Here is a 22,369-nt window from a genome sequence, read left to right on the forward strand (position 1 = left end):
GTCAGTGTGATCTATAACTAACACTGGGATCATGTGAGAGTGATCTATCACCAGCACTGGTCAATCGCTAACACTAGGATCCTGTTGGTGTGATCTATCACTAACTCTAGGAACTGGTCAGTGTGATCTATCACTAACACAGAAATCCTGTCAGTGTGATCTATCACTAACACAGGGATCCTGTCAGTGTGATCAATCACTAACACAGGGATCCTGTCAGTGTGATCTATCACTGACACTGGGATCCTGTCAGTGTGATCTATCACTAACACAGGGATCCTGTCAGTGTGATCTATCACTAACACTGGGAACTGGTCAGTGTGATCTATCACTAACTCTGGGAACTGGTCAGTGTGATCTATCACTAACATTGAGATCCAGTCAGTGTGATCAATCACTGACACTGGGATCCTGTCAGTGTGATCTATCACTAACACAGGGATCCTGTCAGTGTGATCTATCACTAACACTGGGAACTGGTCAGTGTGATCTCTCACTAACTCTGGGAACTGGTCAGTGTGATCTATCACTAACATTGAGATCCAGTCAGTGTGATCTATCACTGACACTGGGATCCTGTCAGTGTGATCTATCACTAACACAGGGATCCTGTCAGTGTGATCTATCACTGACACTGCAATTCTGTCAGTGTGATGTATCACTAACACTGGCATCCTGTCAGTGTGGTCTATCACTAACACAGAGATGCTGTCAGTGTGATCTATCACTAACACAGGGATCCTGTCAGTGTGATCTATCACTAACACAGGGATCCTGTCACTGTGATCTATCACTAACACTGAGATCCAGTCAGTGTGATCTATCACTGACACTGGGATCCTGTTGATGTGATCTATCACTAACACTGCAATTCTGTCAGTGTGATCTATCACTAACACTAGAATCCTGTCAGTGTGATCTATCACTAACACTGGCATCCTGTCAGTGTGATCTATCACTAACACTAGAATCCTGTCAGTGTGATATATCACTAACACTGGCATCCTGTCAGTGTGATCTATCACTAACACAGAGATGCTGTCAGTGTGATCTATCACTAACACTGGCATCCTGTCAGTGTGATCTATCACTAACACTGGCATCCTGTCAGTGTGATCTATCACTAACACAGAGATGCTGTCAGTGTGATCTATCACTAACACAGGGATCCTGTCAGTGTGATCTATCACTAACACAGGGATCCTGTCACTGTGATCTATCACTAACATTGAGATCCAGTCAGTGTGATCTATCACTGACACTGGGATCCTGTTGATGTGATCTATCACTAACACTGCAATTTTGTCAGTGTGATCTATCACTAACACTAGAATCCTGTCAGTGTGATCTATCACTAACACTGGCATCCTGTCAGTGTGATCTATCACTAACACTAGAATCCTGTCAGTGTGATATATCACTAACACTGGCATCCTGTCAGTGTGATCTATCACTAACACAGAGATGCTGTCAGTGTGATCTATCACTAACACTGGCATCCTGTCAGTGTGACCTATCACTAACACTGGGATCCTGTCAGTGTGATCTATCACTAACACTGGCATCCTGTCAGTGTGATCTATCACTAACACTGGCATCCTGTCACTGTGATCTATCACTAACACAGAGATGCTGTCAGTGCAATCAATCACTAACACTGGAATCCTGTCAGTGTGATCTATCACTTAGTTGAGATCCTGTCAGTGTGATCTATCACTAACACTGGGATCCTGTCAGTGTGATCTATCACTTACTTGAGATCCTGTCAGTGTGATCTATCACTAATACTGGGATCCTCTCAGTGTGATTTATCCTAATACAGGGATCATGTCAATGCGATCTATAACTAACACTGGGATCATGTGAGAGTGATCTATCACCAGCACTGGTCAATCGCTAACACTAGGATCCTGTTGGTGTGATCTATCACTAACTCTGGGAGCTGGTCAGTGTGATCTATCACTAATACAGGGATCCTGACAGTGTGATCTATCACTAACACAGGGATCCTGTCAGTGTGATCTATCACTAATATTGAAATCCTGACAGTGTGATCTATCATTAACACAGGGATTCTATCAGTGTGATCAATCACTAACATTGAGATCCTGCCAGTGTGATCTATTACTAATATTGCGATCATGTCAGAGTGTTCTATCACTAACACTGGGATTCCATCAGAGTGATCAATTGCTAACTCTGGGATCCTGTCAGTCTGATCTATCACTGAATGTGGGATCCTGTATGTGTGATCTATCACTCTCACTGGGATCCTGTCAGTGTGACCTATCACTGACATGGGATCCTGTCAGTGTGATCTGTCACTAACATTGAGGTCCTGTTGATGTGATCTATCACTAACACTGGGATCCTGTCAGTGTGATCTATTCTTAACACGGGGATCCTGTGTGATCTATCACTAACGCTGGTCCTGTCAGTGTGATTTTTCCTAATACTGGGATCCTGTCAGTGTGATCCATCCCTAAAACTGGGATCCTGTCAGTGTGATCTATCACTAACACTGGGATCATGTCAGTGTGATCCATCACTGACACTGGGATCCTGTCAGTGTGATCTATCACTAACACTAGAATCCTGTCAGTGTGATCAATCACTTACCTGGGATCCTGTCAGTATGATCTATCACTAATACTGGGATCCTGTCAGTGTGATCTATCACTAATACTGGGATCCTGTCAGTGTGATCTATCACTAACACTGGGATCCTGTCAGTGTGATCTATCACTTACTTGAGATCCTGTCAGTATGATCTATCACTAATACTGGGATCCTGTCAGTGTGATCTCTCACTAACTCTAGGATCCTGTTGGTGTGATCTATCACTAACACTGAGATGCTGTCAGTGTGATATATCACTAACACTGGCATCCTGTCAGTGTGATCTATCACTTACTTGAGATCCTGTCAGTGTGATCTATCACTAATACTGGCATCCTGTCAGTGTGATCTATCACTAACACTGGGATCCTGTCAGTGTGATCTATCACTAACTCTGGGAACTGGTCAGTGTGATATATCACTAACACAGGGATCCTGTCAGTGTGATCTATCACTAATATTGAAATCCTGCCAGTGTGATCTATTACTAATATTGAGATCCTGTCAGAGTGTTCTATCACTAACACTGGGATTCTATCAGAGTGATCAATTGCTAACTCTGGGATCCTGTCAGTCTGATCTATTACTGAATGTGGGATCCTGTATGTGTGATCTATCACTCTCACTGGGATCCTGTCAGTGTGATCTGTCACTAACATTGAGGTCCTGTTGATGTGATCTATCACTAACACTGGGATCCTGTCAGTGTGATCTATTCTTAACACGGGGATCCTGTGTGATCTATCACTAATGCTGGTCCTGTCAGTGTGATCTATCCTAATACTGGGATCCTGTCAGTGTGATCCATCCCTAAAACTGGGATCCTGTCAGTGTGATCTATCACTAACACTGGGATCATGTCAGTGTGATCCATCACTGACACTGGGATCCTGTCAGTGTGATCTATCACTAACACTAGAATCCTGTCAGTGTGATCCATCACTGACACTGGGATCCTGTCAGTGTGATCTATCACTAACAGTGAGATCCTGCCAGTGTGATCTACCACTAATATTGAGATCCTGTCAAAGTGATCTATCACTAACTCTAGGATCCTGTTGGTGTGATCTATCACTAACATTAGAACCCTATCAGTGTGATCTCTCACTAACTCTAGGATCCTGTTGGTGTGATCTATCACTAACACTGAGATGCTGTCACTGTGATCTATCACTAACACTGGGATCATGTTGGTGTGATCTATCACGTTCATGAACACTTGTTTGTACTGGAATTCCCATCGATCAACTCTTACTCTCTCCTAATGCCAATCCATTTGAGATTGAAGTCCACACTATTTTCCCCCAGGACTCCCAGATGGATTCTCTCTTTGGATCTTGCTGTTCCCACACTCTTCCTCCCAGGACTGAGGCTGAGCAGAGCCAGATTGCATTAGAAATCAGCGAAGCTGGAAGGGACCGGGCTTATTACTGTCAGCAACATGAACAACGCAGGACCATTTTGAAAAATGGCCCCTTCCATTGGCACACAAGTGTTTTTTCCTTTCATCCAAGAAAAGCAAGTTTTTGTTAAATGTTGGCATACACCCAACATGAAACCGCCCGGCACACAGCGTGCTCCATTTCAACCTGGCCCTCCCCAACCACCACTCGTATCCTCACTCGCAGTGAAACATTCAGCACAGATCACTCGGGATCAAATAGACTCAAACAACTGAAGCATAAAGGAGTACATGCTGGGAGAATGTATTGGTCCCCTTGTTAGAGAGTCTGGAACAAGGGGCAGAGTTTAAAAATAAGGGGTTTCCCATTTTAAAATGGCAATGAGGACGAACCTTTTCCCTCAGTCTGCAGAATTTTATTTCCCAGAGAACAGTGAATGCAGAGTCATTGAATATATTCAAGGCTGAGTTAGACAGATGCTTTGATCTACAACAGTCATGCGCGACAGGCAGGAAAGTGGAGTTAAGGCCACAATCCAATCTGCCATAATCTTATGGCAAGGCGGAACAGGCTCAAAGTGTCCACCGGCCTCCACCTGCTCCTATTTCTCACAATCTCATGGAATCATTGACAGAAAAGGAAAAGGTTGGTCTGGTGATGGGATCATTCTGCTGTGGTATCAGCAATAACCACACCCAACACCACCGTCGGCATCATTGTCACCAAGACAAGTTCTTCAGTCCAAAGGTAGCCCAGCACCAGTTCCCGCTGCTTGGGGACAAAAAACCCACACAAAGCATCCACAGGTTCTGTGCCACCTCCGCTCCGCCTCCGCCCCCCCCCCCCCCACCCCCCCCCCCCCCCCCCCCCCCCCCCCACGCCGATGTGAGAGACTCTACTGCCTGCTGAAGGCTATTTAGACTTTAAACCAGCAGTGAGCCACCGGCGTTTCAGACTCTGTGCACTATGGGGCAGCACTGAGCCACTACAAACAGAGGGAGACACAGGGCTGTTAATTTTCATCAGACTGCCACGTAAGGGACAGTAATCAAAGTCGGCTGTGGATCTGAATAGCAGCACGAGATCCTGGCAAACACACTTAAGCATAACTTTCCTTAAAGGGGGCAATGTCGGTTTGCAACATTTGTTTGAGTCAGCTAGGTGCTGTAAAACACCAAACATCAGTGCCCCTTCAAATTGCAACACCTGTGAGTGTTATTCTTATTATTTTTGTCGTCGGGAGTTTAAACGACTGTTCCAAATCCGAATAGTCGGAAAGTTAACAGCCCTGGAGAAGATGTCCTCGGAGTCTAACAGTGGAGGGGGGGTGGGGATGGAAAAGGGGAGAATGAAAGATTCCATACTTCTGCTGGGGGAATTCCACAGTGTGGCTGAGGACTTGGAGAGTCTCTTGTTTAAGATGGAATCCACATGTTTGGGCAGATTGACAGCCGAGATAGAGCACCCCTCTGACCCTGGAAGAGAATGGAGAGACAGACAGAAGAGAGAGAGAGAGAGAAATAAATACCATTGCGTCTTCCTCATCTCTGGGTCAGACTTCCTTTGGTGCTGGGTGGGTGGGGGTACGGGTGGAGGGGTCGGGTGTGGATGATGAGGGGTAGGAGGAGGGGCAATATGGAAGGTAGAATGGAAGCATTTGAAGATGATGCCATTCATTTAAAGGTACTCCTACAACTGCAGAACAAGGTTGGCCATTTGGCCCATCAAAGCTACTCCTTCCTCAAAACGTTACAATCTCCTGAGAACACAGCTTGTAAAAAAAAAAACTCCCCGACATCGTAATCAGTTCAAACAAAATGCTGGAAGATTTCCTCTCGAGATTGCCACTCGCCCTCCAGGGGCAACATTCTACCACCTTAACCATTACCCCATGATTACTGTTTTGTCTCATCATCCCCAATCATTGCCAACAACTTGACTCCTAACCAGATATTTGTGGGATTTGGAAGGAATCAATTGGCAGTGCCGACTGCTTTTTCAGGACTAGCCAACAGTCCATGTGTAAAACCTTCCATCAGCCTTTTGTCTCACTTAGTCCTCCAGCTGTGAGACAGTCCCACGTCGTACTGTTTACATCAACTCATCTCTGGCTGTCCACATCTTAAACGCCTGGGTCATTTCCTCTCTTAATCTATTGTCCATTGTGAGCCTCTCCTCATGAATTCCGGGGCCCACCCTCAGAATCATACTATCAGTTCCTCTGTACTGCTCACAGGGCTGGGACGAACTATCTCCTCCAATGCCAACATTTTGTACAATACTTTAAACTCTCTCCAATACATCAACATCCTTCTGAGTGTAGGATGCCTAAATAACACTCCGAATATGGCCTCACTTGTGAAAACTGGAACAGAAGCAGGAATGGACTCATCACTTTTAAAATACTTTGTTGGTTGTAAAACACTTTGGGGTGGCCTTGAGGTCTTGAGAAGGTGCTACACAAATGCAAGTCTTTCTCATTTTTAAAATAGGTTATAGCTGAGCTGTATCCCATCTAAATGTATGTACTTTTACCCCGAAAGATCTCACCAATGGGAAGGGTCAGAAAATTCACCCCTTCATCTTGAAAATTCTAATTGAGCTCCAACAATTGACAAGCCTTTTGGGAGAAGGGAGTTCTAGATTTCCACTACCCTTTGTGTGAAGACGTTTGACACTGGTTTTGTTTCTGGCTCGAATTTTAAGAGTGAGCACCAACTCGCATTGAATGCCCTCGAAGTACATGCCAGAGTTGATTAACTTCACATATTGAACTGTCATAGCCGAACCCTTTTCACTCTCCATCTTTATTGGTGACACTAAAAGTCCCTTTCTTTGTATAAATTGCTGACCTCTGCCTCTCTGGAGTAAGAAGTCTTACAACACCAGGTTAAAGTCCAACAGGTTTGTTTCGATGTCACTAGCTTTCGGAGCGCTGCTCCTTCCTCAGGTGAATGAAGAGGTATGTTCCAGAAACAAATATATAGACAGATTCAAAGATGCCAGACAATGCTTGGAATGCAAGCATTAGCAGGTGATTAAATCTTTACAGATCCAGAGATGGGGTAACTCCAGGTTAAAGAGGTGTGAATTGTGTCAAGCCAGGACAGTTGGTAGGATTTCGCAGGCCAGATGGTGGGGGATGAATGTAATGCGACATGAATCCCAGGTCCCGGTTGAGGCCGCACTCATGTGTGCGGAACTTGGCTATACGTTTCTGCTCGGCGATTCTGCGTTGTCACGCATCCTGAAGGCCGCCTTGGAGAACGCTTACCCGGAGATCAGAGGCTGAATGCGCTTGACTGCTGAAGTGTTCCCCCACTGGACGGGAACATTCCTGCCTGGTGATTGTCGCGCGATGTCCGTTCATTCGTTGTCGCAGCGTCTGCATGGTCTCTCCAATGTACCACGCTTCGGGAAATCCTTTCCTGCAGCGTCTAAGGTAGACAACGTTGGCAGAGTCGCACGAGTATGTACCGCGTACCTGGTGGGTGGTGTTCTCACGAGTAATGGTGGTATCCATGTCGATGATCTGGCACGTCTTGCAGAGATTGCCATGGCAGGGTTGTGTGGTGTCGTGGTCACTGTTCTGAAGGCTGGATGGTTTGCTGCAAACAATGGTTTGTTTGAGGTTGCGTGGTTGTTTGAAGGCAAGTAGTGGGGGTGTGGGGATGACCTTGGCAAGATGTTCATCTTCATCGATGACGTGTTGAAGGCTGTGAAGAAGGTTTTGTAGTTTCTCCGCTCCGGGAAAGTACTGGACGACGAAGGGTATTCTGTCGGTTGTGTCCCATGTTTGTCTTCTGAGGAGGTCGGTGCGGTTTTTTGCTGTGGCGCGTTGGAACTGTCGATCGATGAGTCGAGCGCCATATCCCGTTCGTACGAGTGCATCTTTCAATGTCTGTAGATGTCTGTTATGCTCCTCCTCGCCTGAGCAGATCCTGTGTATACGGAGGGCTTGTCCATAGGGGATGGCTTCTTTAATGTGTTTAGGGTGGAATGAAATGAAAGGAAAATCGCTTATTGTCACGAGTAGGCTTCAATGAAGTTACTGCGAAAAGTCCCTAGTCCCCACATTCTGGCGCCTGTTCGGGGAGGCTGGTACGGGAAGTCGTTTCAGTGATTCTTCGCCGTGGGTCCAAAGGAAAAAGATGTCATAGATGTGTCTGGTGTACAACGTCGGTTGAAGGTCCTGTGCGGTGAGTAGGTCTTGTTCAAACTTGTACATGAAGATGTTGGCGTATTGGGGTGCGAATTTGGTCCGCATGGCTGTTCCGTGCGTCTGGATGAAGAACTTGTTGTCGAAGGTGAAGACGTTGTGATCCAGAATGAAGCGGATGAGTTGCAGAATTGCGTCTGGAGCTTGGCAGTTGTCGGTGTTGAGTACTGATACCGTTCAGTACTGGTCACCGTTGCAACTATAGGGGCATTGAACAGCCACCAAATCTCGGTATCCCTCTGAGTGAACAGTGTTAACCTGCAGTCTCTCCCCCCTCTCCCCTGAAGGCACTCACTTTTGCTGGGTACACTTCCAGGAAGAAAGTCTCTTCCCATTCTTCATATGTGTTCTCAGGCTAGCAGAGTCAATGGTCTAATCAGGTCCACCTTCGCCCTGTCGCTACCTCATGTCTAAATACATATAAAATCGCGTTTGGCACGGGGGTGGAGAATCCTCTTTTACGAGGGGATTGGGCCCAGCGTGCGATTCTCCGGTCCCGGAGAATCGCTCCCGCTCGAATTACGCGGTGCGGCTGGGGGGCCATTGCCAGAGGCCCTCCCAGCGATGCTCCGGTTCCGACCACCGAATTCCCGACGGCGTGGTTCTAACCATGTCTGGCCTGTCGGGACTCTCACGCAGCGGCGGCGGACTCAGTCCGTGGCGGGAGGCGGGGGGATCAAGTACCGGAGTGGGGGCCTTATGGGCTTAACAAAAGAAGAACTTTATACACAGAACAATACAACTTCTACACAGGTCTAGTTCCCTCGACTCCTAAGCTTACTCTGATGACACACGGGTCCATACCTAGGCACCCAATAGGCTAAGGCTCGCATGCTCCATCCCCATAGGCCCAATAGGCGGGTCACGTGGCCCGTGAGGGATCGACCCTTAAAGGGGCCACGCTACCACATACCTCCCTCTTAAGTTCCATTACAAATCCCTGAAATGCAAAAGCAAACAAACTCTTATTTACAATTATGTACAGTCAAAGAGGGTTACAGTAAGGAAGCTCAAAGCAATATTTATAAGGTAAGTCTATCAGGTGACTTTCCAACTTTTGCCGAGCGTCTCAACTTCTCCAAACTTGAAGCATTTGAGTCACAGCAGGGCAGGCAAATTTGGAGATTCCGGAGAAGGGGCAGGTCTGACTACCTCCTCAGCTCCTTCTGTGGCCACACGTGAAATGAAAAATGAAATGAAATGAAAATCGCTTATTGTCACAAGTAAGAAGTTACTGTGAAAAGCCCCTAGTCGCCACATTCCGGCGCATGTTCGGGGAGGCTGGTACGGGAATTGAACCGTGCTGCTGGCCTGCCTTGGTCTGCTTTAAAAGCCAGCTAGTTAGCCCTGTGCTAAACCAGCCGCTTGAGCCCCGTGTTTCCCCTCGAGAAGATCTTGGTTCTGACACCACTGACTAGGAAAGTGGTACACTTGTAACTTAGACTGGGTCAGCATGCCCAGTTACAGAGATGACAGTTTCTCACCTGCTCAAATGATCTACATGTTTTTTCACTTCGCAGCCTGTAGGTCGACAACAAAAGACACAAGGCCAATCCTGGCAACAACCCTCCCAGGTATTCACTATGGTGCTCCTCCAAAGTTTGGCATGGAAACTAAATCTTCCATTTCAAATAATCTGTCCGCCATGGCTGTGTCGTGACAGTCTTTCTGTGAGGCTTCCTTAGCCTCCACCCACCCCAACAAATTTGGAAAAACAAGGTCAAACCCAGGATAACAGTGGTGGAATGCGGGGTCATATTGTACGAGAGCAAGAAATCCACTAACAAAGCAGCAGTGGCTGGTTAGACTGTTTTTCATCGATGCTTTCAGTGTTTAGACTGCCCTTTCAGTCAGCCTGTTTGAAGCGGGATGGTAGGGGCCTCCTGTACGTGCTGGATCCCACAGGACTTAATGATCAGTTGGAACTCTTCGGCTGTGAAGACGATGCCGCTATCTGAGAAGATCACCTCTGGTAGGCCATGTATGGAAAAGATTTGGCATAGCTAGTCAATGGGGGCTGCCGCAGTTGTCGAGTGCATGAGCTGGACAGTCAACCATTTTGAGTGGGCATCCATAACGATTAAAAACATCGTTCCCATAAAAGAGCCCGCAAAATTAATGCGGAGCCTTGTCCACGATCACCCCGGCCACTCCCCGGGGTGCAATCTAGCTGCAGGTGGAAGGGTCTGCTGAGTCCGACAATGCTCACCACGGTTGACCATACTTTTGATCTCCTTGTCGATCCCTGGCTACCAAACGTAGATCCTGGCCAGCATCTTCACCTTGGACTGGCCAGGATGCCCACTGTGCAATTCTTGGAGAAGAGGTTGTCACCCCCGGGAGTGGCATTATCACTCTGCCACCCCACAGAAAAACCATGTCCTCACAGGTTATTTCATCCCTATGTTGCATAGAGGGCCTGATTTGTTCTGACTAACCAAGATGTCGGCCAGTTAGAACCATTCTCTTTGCCCAACACTGGGTCTTTTTTGGTCCAAGTTCTTGATATGGGCGGACGGAATAGGCTGAGTGTTGAGAAAATTCAGGGCCAGGATGATCTCCTGTGGAGTGGGAGGCCAGATATTATCTGTGGGAATAGGAGCCTGCTCACAGCATCCGCATTCGATATCTGGGCACCCGGTCTATGTTGACAATGATACGAACACACGGCTAACAGTGATGCTCATCTTTGCACTCTGTTTGGTGCTATTGGTGGTCTATCTTCACGAAGAATACCAAGTAATGGGGCGGGATTCTCCAATAATGCGGCAGAGTGGCCGTGCCGTCGTGAATGCCGTTGCATTTCACGACGGCGTGAAACGGCCACGGGCACGAGCGATTCAGGGCCCGAAAAGGGGCCAGCAGCGGGGCCGTGAGAAACTCGGTGGGCGTGGTGACAGGGCGGCGTTGTCATCGCGCGACGCCTGACTGACGCCGCGCACCGTCATTTAAAGTGCGCGATGCGCGCCACACAGCCGAGCCGGTACAGCAGGTGGAGGTAGGAGCAGCCGAGGGGCTGGTTGGTCGGAGGGCAGCCCAGGCCCAGCACCCAGCTGCCGCCCAGACGGTTCCCGGGTTCCTGGAATTACTGGACCCACCCAGAGACTCGATGCATATGGGGACCCAGGGACTCAACAACGGGATGACGGCCGTCTTCCAGCATCTGCAGACGCAGTTGGAGGAGTCCATCAGCGTCCAGGCTCATCGCAGTCACCCAGGCCGACACCTCACGGGTGACGTCCGCGGTGGAGGCAATGGGGGAAATGGCTTCGGCCATCGGTCAGGTTCTGCAAGGCGTTGGGCTTCATGTGCAAGCGTCATCCGTGGCCCAGGAGAGGGCTGCCCTCTCACAGGCAGCCATCTCCCAGAGCCAACAGGACATTGTCGCCGCTCTCCGGGTCCTGGCCGAGTCTCACCATGCCATGGCCCTGTCCCAGCAGTCCATCGCTGAGAGCATCGGCCGCCTGGGGCACATGATGGATGGCGTCGCGCACTCACAGGTAGAGGTTGCACAGTCGCTGACAGGGATGTCGCACTCCCTGGGCTCCGTCTCTGCGAACATTCGGACCGTGGTCGATACCGCTGCAGGCCTCCAGGACTGGCAGTGCCCGGTGTCGGTGGTGCGACGGGGCATGTCTCCGATCGCACCTCCGTCCCACAGTGAGGCCCGGGGGCCACCAGGCTCCCCGAGGGAGGAGGAGGTTCTGAGGCCCGTCCCGGTGCCTCCAGCAAGGGACATCCCGGAACACTCGGCCTCCCCCCGTTCCGTCCCTGGTGCACCTGGTGGGCAGCGGGCAGGACAGGGTGGACCCACGCCATCCAGCACGCCCGCCGAGCAGCCTGGCCCATCGAAGCCAGGCCGCCCCAGGAAACGCGTGCTGACGGGGAGCCACGTCACAGGGCAGGGTTCTCAGCAGTCCGCCTCCACTCCTGCTGTACCATCTGGGGAGACACCTAGACGTAGTGGTAGGGCCCATAAGGCAAAGAAGTTAGACACGTAGGAAGTTGGCATGGGTGCAGGGCACAGCTTAGTTGTAGGGGCTAGGGCACCTGTCTGTGAATGTAACAGTTAAAGTCACTGTTACACTGAATTTTGAAGACTCTGTGCTATGTCCGGTGCCAGAGGGCTTGTGAGGGTAACCGAGTGGCGCTGGGGTTTACGTTCGGAGCAACGGTGATGCCGGGTGTGCGTTCCCCGCGCCCCCCCCCGCAAATCCCATCGTCCTCGGCACACCGACGCCAGCTACCCCACATGGGCATGTGATGGGGTGTCCATGACACATACAGTGCCCACCAAGGTGGAGGGTTCAGCTTTTGCCACGAGTCAGACATTGTCTAACGATTCTGAGCTCACAGCTCATCGCAGAGCGGGATGTCATCATTCAACATGGCACTGATCAGACCCGCTTACCCAATCGTCGATGTAATACAATCCCGTAGTGCCGCAGTCGCAAGGTGATGTGAAAGTGGTGGGGTGTGCGCGGTGTGGAAGCGCGGGGGGTGGTGGGTGGTGCCCGTGTGCGCGAATGGCGGTGCAAGTGCCAGTGTTCAGCGAATCCCTCCCCCGTAGTTTGTGAACCGTGCGGCGACCAACGCCTCGCTTTCCTCGAAGGAGCCGTTGTGCAGCCTCCCGGCCATATCCAGCACTCAGGTTGTGTCTGTGCCCGGCCCCCATCCCACCCCCACATTGATCCTCCTCCTCCTCCCCATTTGCGGAATCTCTGCTGTCATCGGGTTCTCCCTGTGCCTCCTCCACCAGGACATCACCCCTCTGCATGGCTATGTTGTGCAGCGCACAGCAGACCACAACTATGCAACCGAACTGTCGGGGTGGTACTGCAGGGCTCCTCCAGAACGGTCCAGGCACTTGAATCGCATCTTCAGCAGTCCAAAGCACCTCTCCACCACACCCCTGGTTGCTGAATGGGCCTTGTTGTATTGAGTCTCCGCGTTGGTCTGTGGCCTCCGTATTGGCGTCATCAGCCACGACCCACGGTCCAGGATCTTAGCAAAATGTAATTTCGATGTTTTTCTTACCAAAATGTAGCGTCTCACTCTACGGTGCAGAAGGGGACCATTTAGCCCATCAAGTTTGCATCGACCCTCCGAAAGAGCACCATACCTAGGCCCATCCCCTGCCCTTTCCTCATAACCTCACCTAACCTTTGGACAATGATGGGCAATTTGGCATGGCCAATCCACCTAACCTGCACATCTTTGGATGGTGTTGAAATTTGTTTTCCAATCATAGATCCATTCTTCACATTTATAAATGTTTCCTTGACATCTGTTACAGGTCTCTCAGTATGGACTATTCCCCTCTGGCAACCCATTTTGGTGTCATCCATAAATTTGGAAATTGAGTTTTTGATTCCGAAGACAAAATTGTTGATATAAATTGTGAAGAGTAAAGGTCCCAGCACTAATCTTTGTAGGACACCATTTTGTATCTTCTGCTTCTCTGAATTGTTTACCCCAGTGCTCTGCTTTCTGTCTCGAGTCCGGCTAGCCATCCATTCTGCTGCTTGCCCCCTAATCAGCATTTGCTGATCTTATTAGTTGATCATTGGGCACATTACCAAAAGGCCTTTTGGAAAGCTAGATAATTACATCTACCGCATTACCATTGTCTACTCTTCTCAAAGAATTCAAACAGGTCGGTCAAGCTAGCCTTTCCGTTTTGAAATTCTTACGAGGAAGACTGACAGAATCACAACTTTTTAAGGGTTCCTGCTGACCTTCCACAGCTGACTTGGAGGAATCTCTGAACAAGTAAAATTTACAGCCATTGTGTAGTCTGGTGTTACTGCCATGCCAAATGGGACAAACAAATAACTCCTCTAGTCGTCCAAAGGTGGACCTTTAGGAAGCAGTGTGGGCTGCCATAATCAGCAGGATTGCTTATCACGATAACCTGTAATGGTGTGGCCTGACATGTCACACTTTCTAGTAGCATCAAACCACAAAACTATGTTCAATATAGATTGTTGAGGGTTTTGCCAAGAGCAGCACCAGACATACCTTACGAGGTCTGAACCTAGTGAAGCTACATCACAGGACTAGCTGCATAGTAAACATTAAATAAAGCAGGTGACAGATAGCTTGGCAGTTCCATAATCCAACAGAATAGCACAAAGATTTGAAACCCCTACAAAAGTTGATCATGGAAGGTACTGGATAGTCAGGCAACAACAAGAATAATGGGCTCCATGAACACAGTCATAGAGGTTTACAGCACAGAAAGAAGCCCTTCGGCCCATCAAGCACTTGTGTATTCTGATCCCATTTTCCAGCACTTGCTCTGTAGCTTTGCATGCTATAGTGTTTCAATGCTCACCTAAATGCTTCTTAAAAGCTGTGAGGGTTCTCGCCTCTCCCACCCTTTTAGGCAGTAAGCTCCAGATTCCCACCACCCTCTGAGTGAAAACATTTTTCCTCAAATCCCCTCTAAATCTGCCCATCAGCTTAAATCTATGCTCTCTGATGTCCCTCAACCAGATGAACAACAACAAGCAAGTACCTCAATCATATCACTGACCTAAGCAATATACAGCCCTGGGAATCAAACTGTCTGCAGCAACCTGGTAGCCACACATGCACAGGCATAAGATTCTCAACGCTACACTGCTACAATAAAGAAATACACCTGAAACAGTTCACAAAACATGAGTCAAATAATGTGAAGCACTGGAGATGTGAATAACCCTCCAGTAAAGATTATTTAATGCAAGTATCATGAGTTACCCATGCAATACCAGTGGATAGTTCCATTAAACGGACTCACTCTCTTTGTGCACGCTCAAGGTATGGGGGAGGGCTCCAGTCCATGACCACCTCTGCTGACGGATCTCAGCCCAGGTTTTCTTGGTCGAACGCTGTACCACAGCTTCGTAACGCTCCTGCGAAAAGGCATGAGAGGAGGGTGAGAGAAATCACTGGAGGGCAGTGCCCAAGAGTGCACCAGATCACAGTCGCAATCAACATTTAGGCAATGGATGCCTCTCTTACTTTTTTGCTTCCTTTTAAGCAAAATAGTTGGATTTATGGAAAAAACAACAAACTGTAAAAGTAAAGTTTTTTCTCGTGCCCGGTCACACAAACAGTCACATTTATTGAATTTAGTTTCAGAACGTGCCCTGTTGGATCTGAACTCAACCTCTGGCTTGGTGATCCAGCACCAAGACCAGCTTTCAGACTCTCCTTCGACACTCGCTTTCTACAATGTAGGTGAAGTGCAGTAAAGTGCAAGCTCTGGGCATTTTGCTTTATTGCCCCCTCTGCAACCCGCTCTGTTCGGGAAGTGTAAATAAAGTTAGTTCAGTCATGGCTACAAGCAGTTGAGCATGTTCTATTCTTACTCTGTGCAGTACACATTAGGAAAAAAGACAACCGGGATAGGATAGAATTCTTTTTTGACAAAGACAAAAACTGCTGGACAATCTCAGCAGGTCTGACAGCATCTGTGGAGAGAGAACAGAGCTAACATTTCGAGTCTGGGTGACTTTGTCAAAGCTCGAGAGAACTGGAGATTAGATGTGATTTATACAGTTGTAGTGGGGTGGTGGGGGAGTGTGGAACAGTGGGGCTGGATAGAGGGTCAACGGTAGGCGCAGACTGACAAGATGTCATGGACAAAAGGACAAAGGGAATGTAACTGGTTGTGCTCATGGCTAATAAAGGTGCTGATAGTGGCACATTAAGAGATCAGAAAGTGTTAATGGCAGAACAACGGTAAGCAGTGTATTAAAGGACAACTTGGGCAGGGAATGGATGGCCCTACTAGGGTGGAGTGGGGTGGGGGGGGAGTGGAGACAATGATGAGGGTGTAGCACAATCAATCACTCACGAGACGAGATGAGAAGGAGTCAATTGATGGCTTTATTACGCAGACTTGTTCCCCAGCAGCACAGGTACAGAATGCGGCTGCTGGGAGAACCCGGGCTCTTATACTCCGCCTTACTGGGTGGAGCCAGTAGGCGGCTGATCCAATCGGGACCCGGCGTCTATCCACCAATAGCCTCTTGGCATCACAGGGTACCGTAATACCCCTAATGCATACCACCACATTCACCCCTTGTTAAAAAAGAACCTGGCAGGGGTAGTGGGCTATATGGTGGTAGGGGCTAACAGAGTCGGTACCTGGGATGCCACTAACACAGCGGCTATGCTCCGGTATCAAACTACTAGCACTATTTAAATACTAGCACTGATTAACAACTTCCTTACCTTGCAGGTCAGCTGTTAGTTCGGGAGAGAGAGAGAGCCGGGACCTTAGAAACAGCGCGGGAGTTTGAAAAAGCGCGGGAGCTGTGAGGCAGAGGGGACAGTTTAAAAGGTCGCTGCCTGGGTGAGGTAAGTACTGATTAACAACTTCCTTACCTTGCAGGCCCAGTCGATTTCAGCAGGAGCGAAGCAGGCTAGTCCATTTCAGCGGGGGCAGTGCGGAAGTGATTTCTGGGAGGTAAGTCTCTCCTTTAAAAACACTTACCTGGTCCCGTTTTCGGTCCCTCTTTGCTGTTTTTTTTTAAATTTTAGTGTTTAAGGCGGGAACAGGAAGTCGACCCGCGGACTTCTGGGAAGACCCTCACCAATAAAGTCTGGTGGAGAGGAAACCCGAGACACTACACGTGTAGTGTCTCCCACCCGCCCTCCTCCTCTAACCTAATAATAAAACCCATTGGTGTGAGGTAAGTACCATATTTTATTATTATTATTTTTTTTTTATATTAAAAAAATTTAATTTAGTTGTTAGCCAGATCTTGGTAGAAAGTTAGAGGGATGGCAGGGAAGGGAGTACAATGTTCCTCCTGCAGGATGTTTGAGGTGAGGGATGCCGTTAGTGTCCCTGCTGATTTTACCTGCAGGAAGTGCTGCCATCTCCAGCTCCTCCAAGACCGAGTTAGGGAACTGGAGCTGGAGTTGGAAGAACTTCGGATCATTCGGGAGGCAGAGGGGGTCATAGATAGCAGCTTCAGGGAACTAGTTACACCAAAGATTGGAGATAGATGGGTAACTGTAAGAGGGACTGGGAAAAAGCAGTCAGTGCAGGGATCCCCTGCAGTCGTTCCCCTGAGAAACAAGTATACCGCTTTGGATACTTGTGGGGGGGGGGGACTTACCAGGGGTAAGCCATGGGGTACGGGCCTCTGGCACGGAGTCTGTCCCTGTTGCTCAGAAGGGAAGGGGGGAGAGGAGCAGAGCATTAGTAATTGGGGACTCGATAGTCAGGGGCACAGACAGGAGATTTTGTGGGAGCGTGAGAGACTCACGTTTGGTATGTTGCCTCCCAGGTGCAAGGGTACGTGATGTGTCGGATCGTGTTTTCCGGGTCCTTAAGGGGGAGGGGGAGCAGCCCCAAGTCGTGGTCCACATTGGCACTAACGACATAGGTAGGAAAGGGGATAAGGATGTCAGGCAGGCTTTCAGGGAGCTAGGATGGAAGCTCAGAACTAGAACAAACAGAGTTGTTATCTCTGGGTTGTTGCCCGTGCCACGTGATAGTGAGATGAGGAATAGGGAGAGAGAGCAATTAAACACGTGGCTACAGGGATGGTGCAGGCGGGAGGGATTCAGATTTCTGGATAACTGGGGCTCTTTCTGGGGAAGGTGGGACCTCTACAGACAGGATGGTCTACATCTGAACCTGAGGGGCACAAATATCCTGGGGGGGAGATTTGTTAGTGCTCTTTGGGGGGCTTTAAACTAATGCAGCAGGGGCATGGGAACCTGGATTGTAGTTTTAGGGTAAGGGAGAATGAGAGTATAGAGGTCAGGAGCTCAGATTTGACGTCGCAGGAGGGGGCCAGTGTTCAGGTAGGTGGTTTGAAGTGTGTCTACTTCAATGCCAGGAGTATACGAAATAAGGTAGGGGAACTGGCAGCATGGGTTGGTACCTGGGACTTCGCTGTTGTGGCCATTTCGGAGACATGGATAGAGCAGGGACAGGAATGGATGTTGCAGGTTCCGGGGTTTAGGTGTTTTAGTAAGCTCAGAGAAGGAGGCAAAAGAGGGGGAGGTGTGGCGCTGCTAGTCAAGAGCAGTATTACGGTGGCTGAGAGGATGCTAGATGGGGACTCATCTTCCGAGGTAGTATGGGCTGAGGTTAGAAACATGAAAGGAGAGGTCACACTGTTGGGAGTCTTCTATAGGCCTCCAAATAGTTCTAGGGATGTAGAGGAAAGGATGGCGAGGATGATCCTGGATAAGAGCGAAAGTAACAGGGTAGTTATTATGGGAGACTTTAACTTTCCAAATATTGACTGGAAAAGATATAGTTCGAGTACATTAGATGGGTCGTTTTTTGTACAGTGTGTGCAGGAGGGTTTCCTGACACAGTTTGTTGACAGGCCAACAAGAGGCGAGGCCACGTTGGATTTGGTTTTGGGTAATGAACCAGGCCAGGTGTTGGATTTGGAGGTAGGAGAGCACTTTGGGGACAGTGACCACAATTCGGTGACGTTTACGTTAATGATGGAAAGGGATAAGTATACACCGCAGGGCAAGAGTTATAGCTGGGGGAAGGGCAATTATGATGCCATTAGACGTGACTTGGGGGGGATAAGGTGGCGAAGTAGGCTGCAAGTGTTGGGCACACTGGATAAGTGGAGCTTGTTCAAGGATCAGCTACTGCGTGTTCTTGATAAGTATGTACCGGTCAGGCAGGGAGGAAGGCGCCGAGCGAGGGAATCGTGGTTTACCAAAGAAGTGGAATCTCTTGTTAAGAGGAAGAAGGAGGCCTATGTGAAGATGAGGTGTGAAGTTTCAGTTGGGGCGATGGATAGTTACAAGGTAGCGAGGAAGGATCTAAAGAGAGAGCTAAGACGAGCAAGGAGAGGACATGAGAAGTATTTGACAGGAAGGATCAAGGAATACCCAAAAGCTTTCTATAGGTATGTCAGGAATAAGCGAATGACTAGGGAAAGAGTAGGACCAGTCAAGGACAGGGATGGGAAGTTGTGTGTGGAGTCTGAAGAGATAGGCGAGATACTAAATGAATATTTTTCGTCAGTATTCACTCAGGAAAAAGATAATGTTGTGGAGGAGAATGCTGAGCCCCAGGCTAATAGATTAGATGGCATTGAGGTACGTAGGGAAGAGGTGTTGGCAATTCTGGACAGGCTGAAAATAGATAAGTCCCCGGGACCTGATGGGATTTATCCTAGGATTCTCTGGGAGGCCAGGGAAGAGATTGCTGGACCTTTGGCTTTGATTTTTATGTCATCATTGGCTACAGGAATAGTGCCAGAGGACTGGAGGATAGCAAATGTGGTCCCTTTGTTCAAAAAGGGGAGCAGAGACAACCCCGGCAACTATAGACCGGTGAGCCTCACGTCTGTAGTGGGTAAAGTCTTGGAGGGGATTATAAGAGACAAGATTTATAATCATCTGGATAGGAATAATATGATCAGGGATAGTCAGCATGGCTTTGTGAAGGGTAGGTCATGCCTCACAAACCTTATCGAGTTCTTTGAGAAGGTGACTGAACAGGTAGACGAGGGTAGAGCAGTTGATGTGGTGTATACGGATTTCAGCAAAGCGTTTGATAAGGGTCCCCACGGTAGGCTATTGCAGAAAATATGGAGGCTGGGGATTGAGGGTGATTTAGAGATGTGGATCAGAAATTGGCTAGCTGAAAGAAGACAGAGGGTGGTGGTTGATGGGAAATGTTCAGAATGGAGCTCAGTCACAAGTGGAGTACCACAAGGATCTGTTCTGGGGCCGTTGCTGTTTGTCATTTTTATCAATGACCTAGAGGAAGGCGCAGAAGGGTGGGTGAGTAAATTTGCAGACGATACTAAAGTCGGTGGTGTTGTCGATAGTGTGGAAGGATGTAGCAGGTTACAGAGGGCTATAGATAAGCTGCAGAGCTGGGCTGAGAGGTGGCAAATGGAGTTTAATGTAGAGAAGTGTGAGGTGATTCACTTTGGAAGGAATAACAGGAATGCGGAATATTTGGCTAATGGTAAAGTTCTTGAAAGTGTGGATGAGCAGAGGGATCTAGGTGTCCATGTACATAGATCCCTGAAAGTTGCCACCCAGGTTGATAGGGTTGTGAAGAAGGCCTATGGAGTGTTGGCCTTTATTGGTAGAGGGATTGAGTTCCGGAGTCAGGAGGTCATGTTGCAGCTGTACAGAACTCTGGTACGGCCGCATTTGGAGTATTGCGTACAGTTCTGGTCACCGCATTATAGGAAGGACGTGGAGGCTTTGGAGCGGGTGCAGAGGAGATTTACCAGGATGTTGCCTGGTATGGAGGGAAAATCTTATGAGGAAAGGCTGATGGACTTGAGGTTGTTTTCGTTGGAGAGAAGAAGGTTAAGAGGAGACTTAATAGAGGCATACAAAATGATCAGGGGGTTGGATAGGGTGGACAGTGAGAGCCTTCTCCCGCGGATGGAAATGGCTGGTACGAGGGGACATAACTTTAAACTGAGGAGTAATAGATATAGGACAGAGGTCAGAGGTGGGTTCTTTACGAAAAGAGTAGTGAGGCCGTGGAATGCCCTACCTGCTACAGTAGTGAACTCGCCAACATTGAGGGCATTTAAAAGTTTATTGGATAAACATATGGATGATAATGGCATAGTGTAGGTCAGATGGCTTTTGTTTCGGTGCAACATCGTGGGCCGAAGGGCCTGTACTGCGCTGTATTGTTCTATTCTATTCTATTCTATTTACAATGCCGATTTTACTGGGCAACTGAATTATTTAGAGGCATTTCTGGCTTTGTTATAAAGATTCGATGAGTCGAATGGGTGCCCTGGTTGTCCTCCCCGATCGTCTCAGCCCCGGTGGTGATGCAGGCGCTGGCTCGGGCACCGTCGTCTCTGGGAGCGTAGCGATGTCTCTTCCTGCTTCACTACCCCTAGGCGGGGCCGGGGGAAGGGCCGATCCACCCGGGAAGGGGGCGGCTGTGGGGTGCGCCGGTGGGAGGGAGGGGGTGATTGTTGTTGGGGGGATGTGTGTAGTTCCGGCGGGCGCTAGGTCTCGCAGAGAGACCGTGTCCTGTCGGCCGTCGGGGTTCGCCACCTAGGCGTACTAAGGGTTCGTGTGGAGGAGATGAACCCTCTCGACCAACGGGTCCGATTTGTGCGCCAGCATATGCTTTCTGTCGACAGGGGAAAGACAGTGGACTGAATTAGCGGACGGACCTTGTCCGCGTAATTGGGGACCCACTGGGCGTAATAAGAGAAAAAGCCCAGGCAGCGTTTCAGGGCCTTGGAGCAGTGGGGGAGGGGAGGGGGAACTCCATAAGGGGGCGCATGCGTTCTGGGTCTGGGCCTATAACTCCATTTCGCACTATGTAGCCGAGGATGGTTAGACGGTCGGTGCTAAACACGCATTTCTCCCTGTTGTATGTGAGATTCAGGGCGTTTGCAGTCTGGAGTAATTTGCGGAGGTTGGCGTCGTGGTCCTGCTGATCGTGGCCGCAGATGGTGATGTTATCGAGGTACGGAAACGTTGCCCGCAAACCGTATCGGTCAACCATTCGGTCAATCTCCCACATTAGTGACGCCGAATGGAACCCTTAAAAAGTAGTAGAGCCGCCCATCTGCTTCAAAAGCAGTGTATTTGCGGTCGCTCGGGCGGTTGGGGAGCTGGTGATAGGCGGACTTAAGGTCCACCGTGGAAAAGACCTTGTACTGTGCAATCCGATTGACCATGTTGGATATGGGGGGGAGAGGGTACGCATCCAGCTGCGTGTACCTATTGATGGTTTGACTATAGTCTATGACCATCCTCTGCTTCTCCCCGTCTTTACAACTACCACGTGAGCTCTCCAGGGACTATTGCTGGCCTGGATTATGCCTTCCCTCAACAGCTGCTGGACTTCTGACCGGATAAAGGTTCGGTCCTGGGCACTGTACCGTCTGCTCCTAGTGGCGACTGGTTTGCAATCCGGGGTGAGGTTCGCAAAGAGGGAAGTCGGGTCGACCTTGAGGGTCGCGAGGCCACAGTGAGTGGGGGTATAGGGCCGCCAAATTGAAACGTTAAACTCTGGAGGTTGCACTGAAAATCCAACCCCAGGAGTGTGGCAGCGCAGAGGTGGGGGAGGACGTAAAGCCGGTAGTTCTTGAACTCCCTGCCCTGCACCGTGAGGTTCGCGAGGCAGAACCCTTTGATCTCT

The 22,369-nt window shown here is 49.1% G+C and overlaps 1 protein-coding gene across 6 annotated transcripts in view; it reads right to left on the reverse strand.

Annotated features, from left to right (window-relative positions):
• map7d1a (MAP7 domain containing 1a) overlaps window positions 1-22,369 on the reverse strand; it is a 407,069-nt gene that overhangs the window by 60,194 nt on the left and 324,506 nt on the right. For 5 of the 6 annotated variants that reach the window (XM_072502058.1, XM_072502051.1, XM_072502047.1 and 2 more), the window contains 2 exons: window positions 15,026-15,140; window positions 5,387-5,497 (listed from right to left, as the gene is read on the reverse strand). In XM_072502058.1, the coding sequence (XP_072358159.1) occupies window positions 5,387-5,497; window positions 15,026-15,140 (226 nt within the window). The remainder of the gene's footprint in view (window positions 1-5,386; window positions 5,498-15,025; window positions 15,141-22,369) is intronic. The other variant, XM_072502066.1, reaches the window with a different exon arrangement.

Source organism: Scyliorhinus torazame, chromosome 1, assembly GCF_047496885.1.
Source record: "Scyliorhinus torazame isolate Kashiwa2021f chromosome 1, sScyTor2.1, whole genome shotgun sequence".
NCBI classification, from domain to species: domain Eukaryota; kingdom Metazoa; phylum Chordata; class Chondrichthyes; order Carcharhiniformes; family Scyliorhinidae; genus Scyliorhinus; species Scyliorhinus torazame.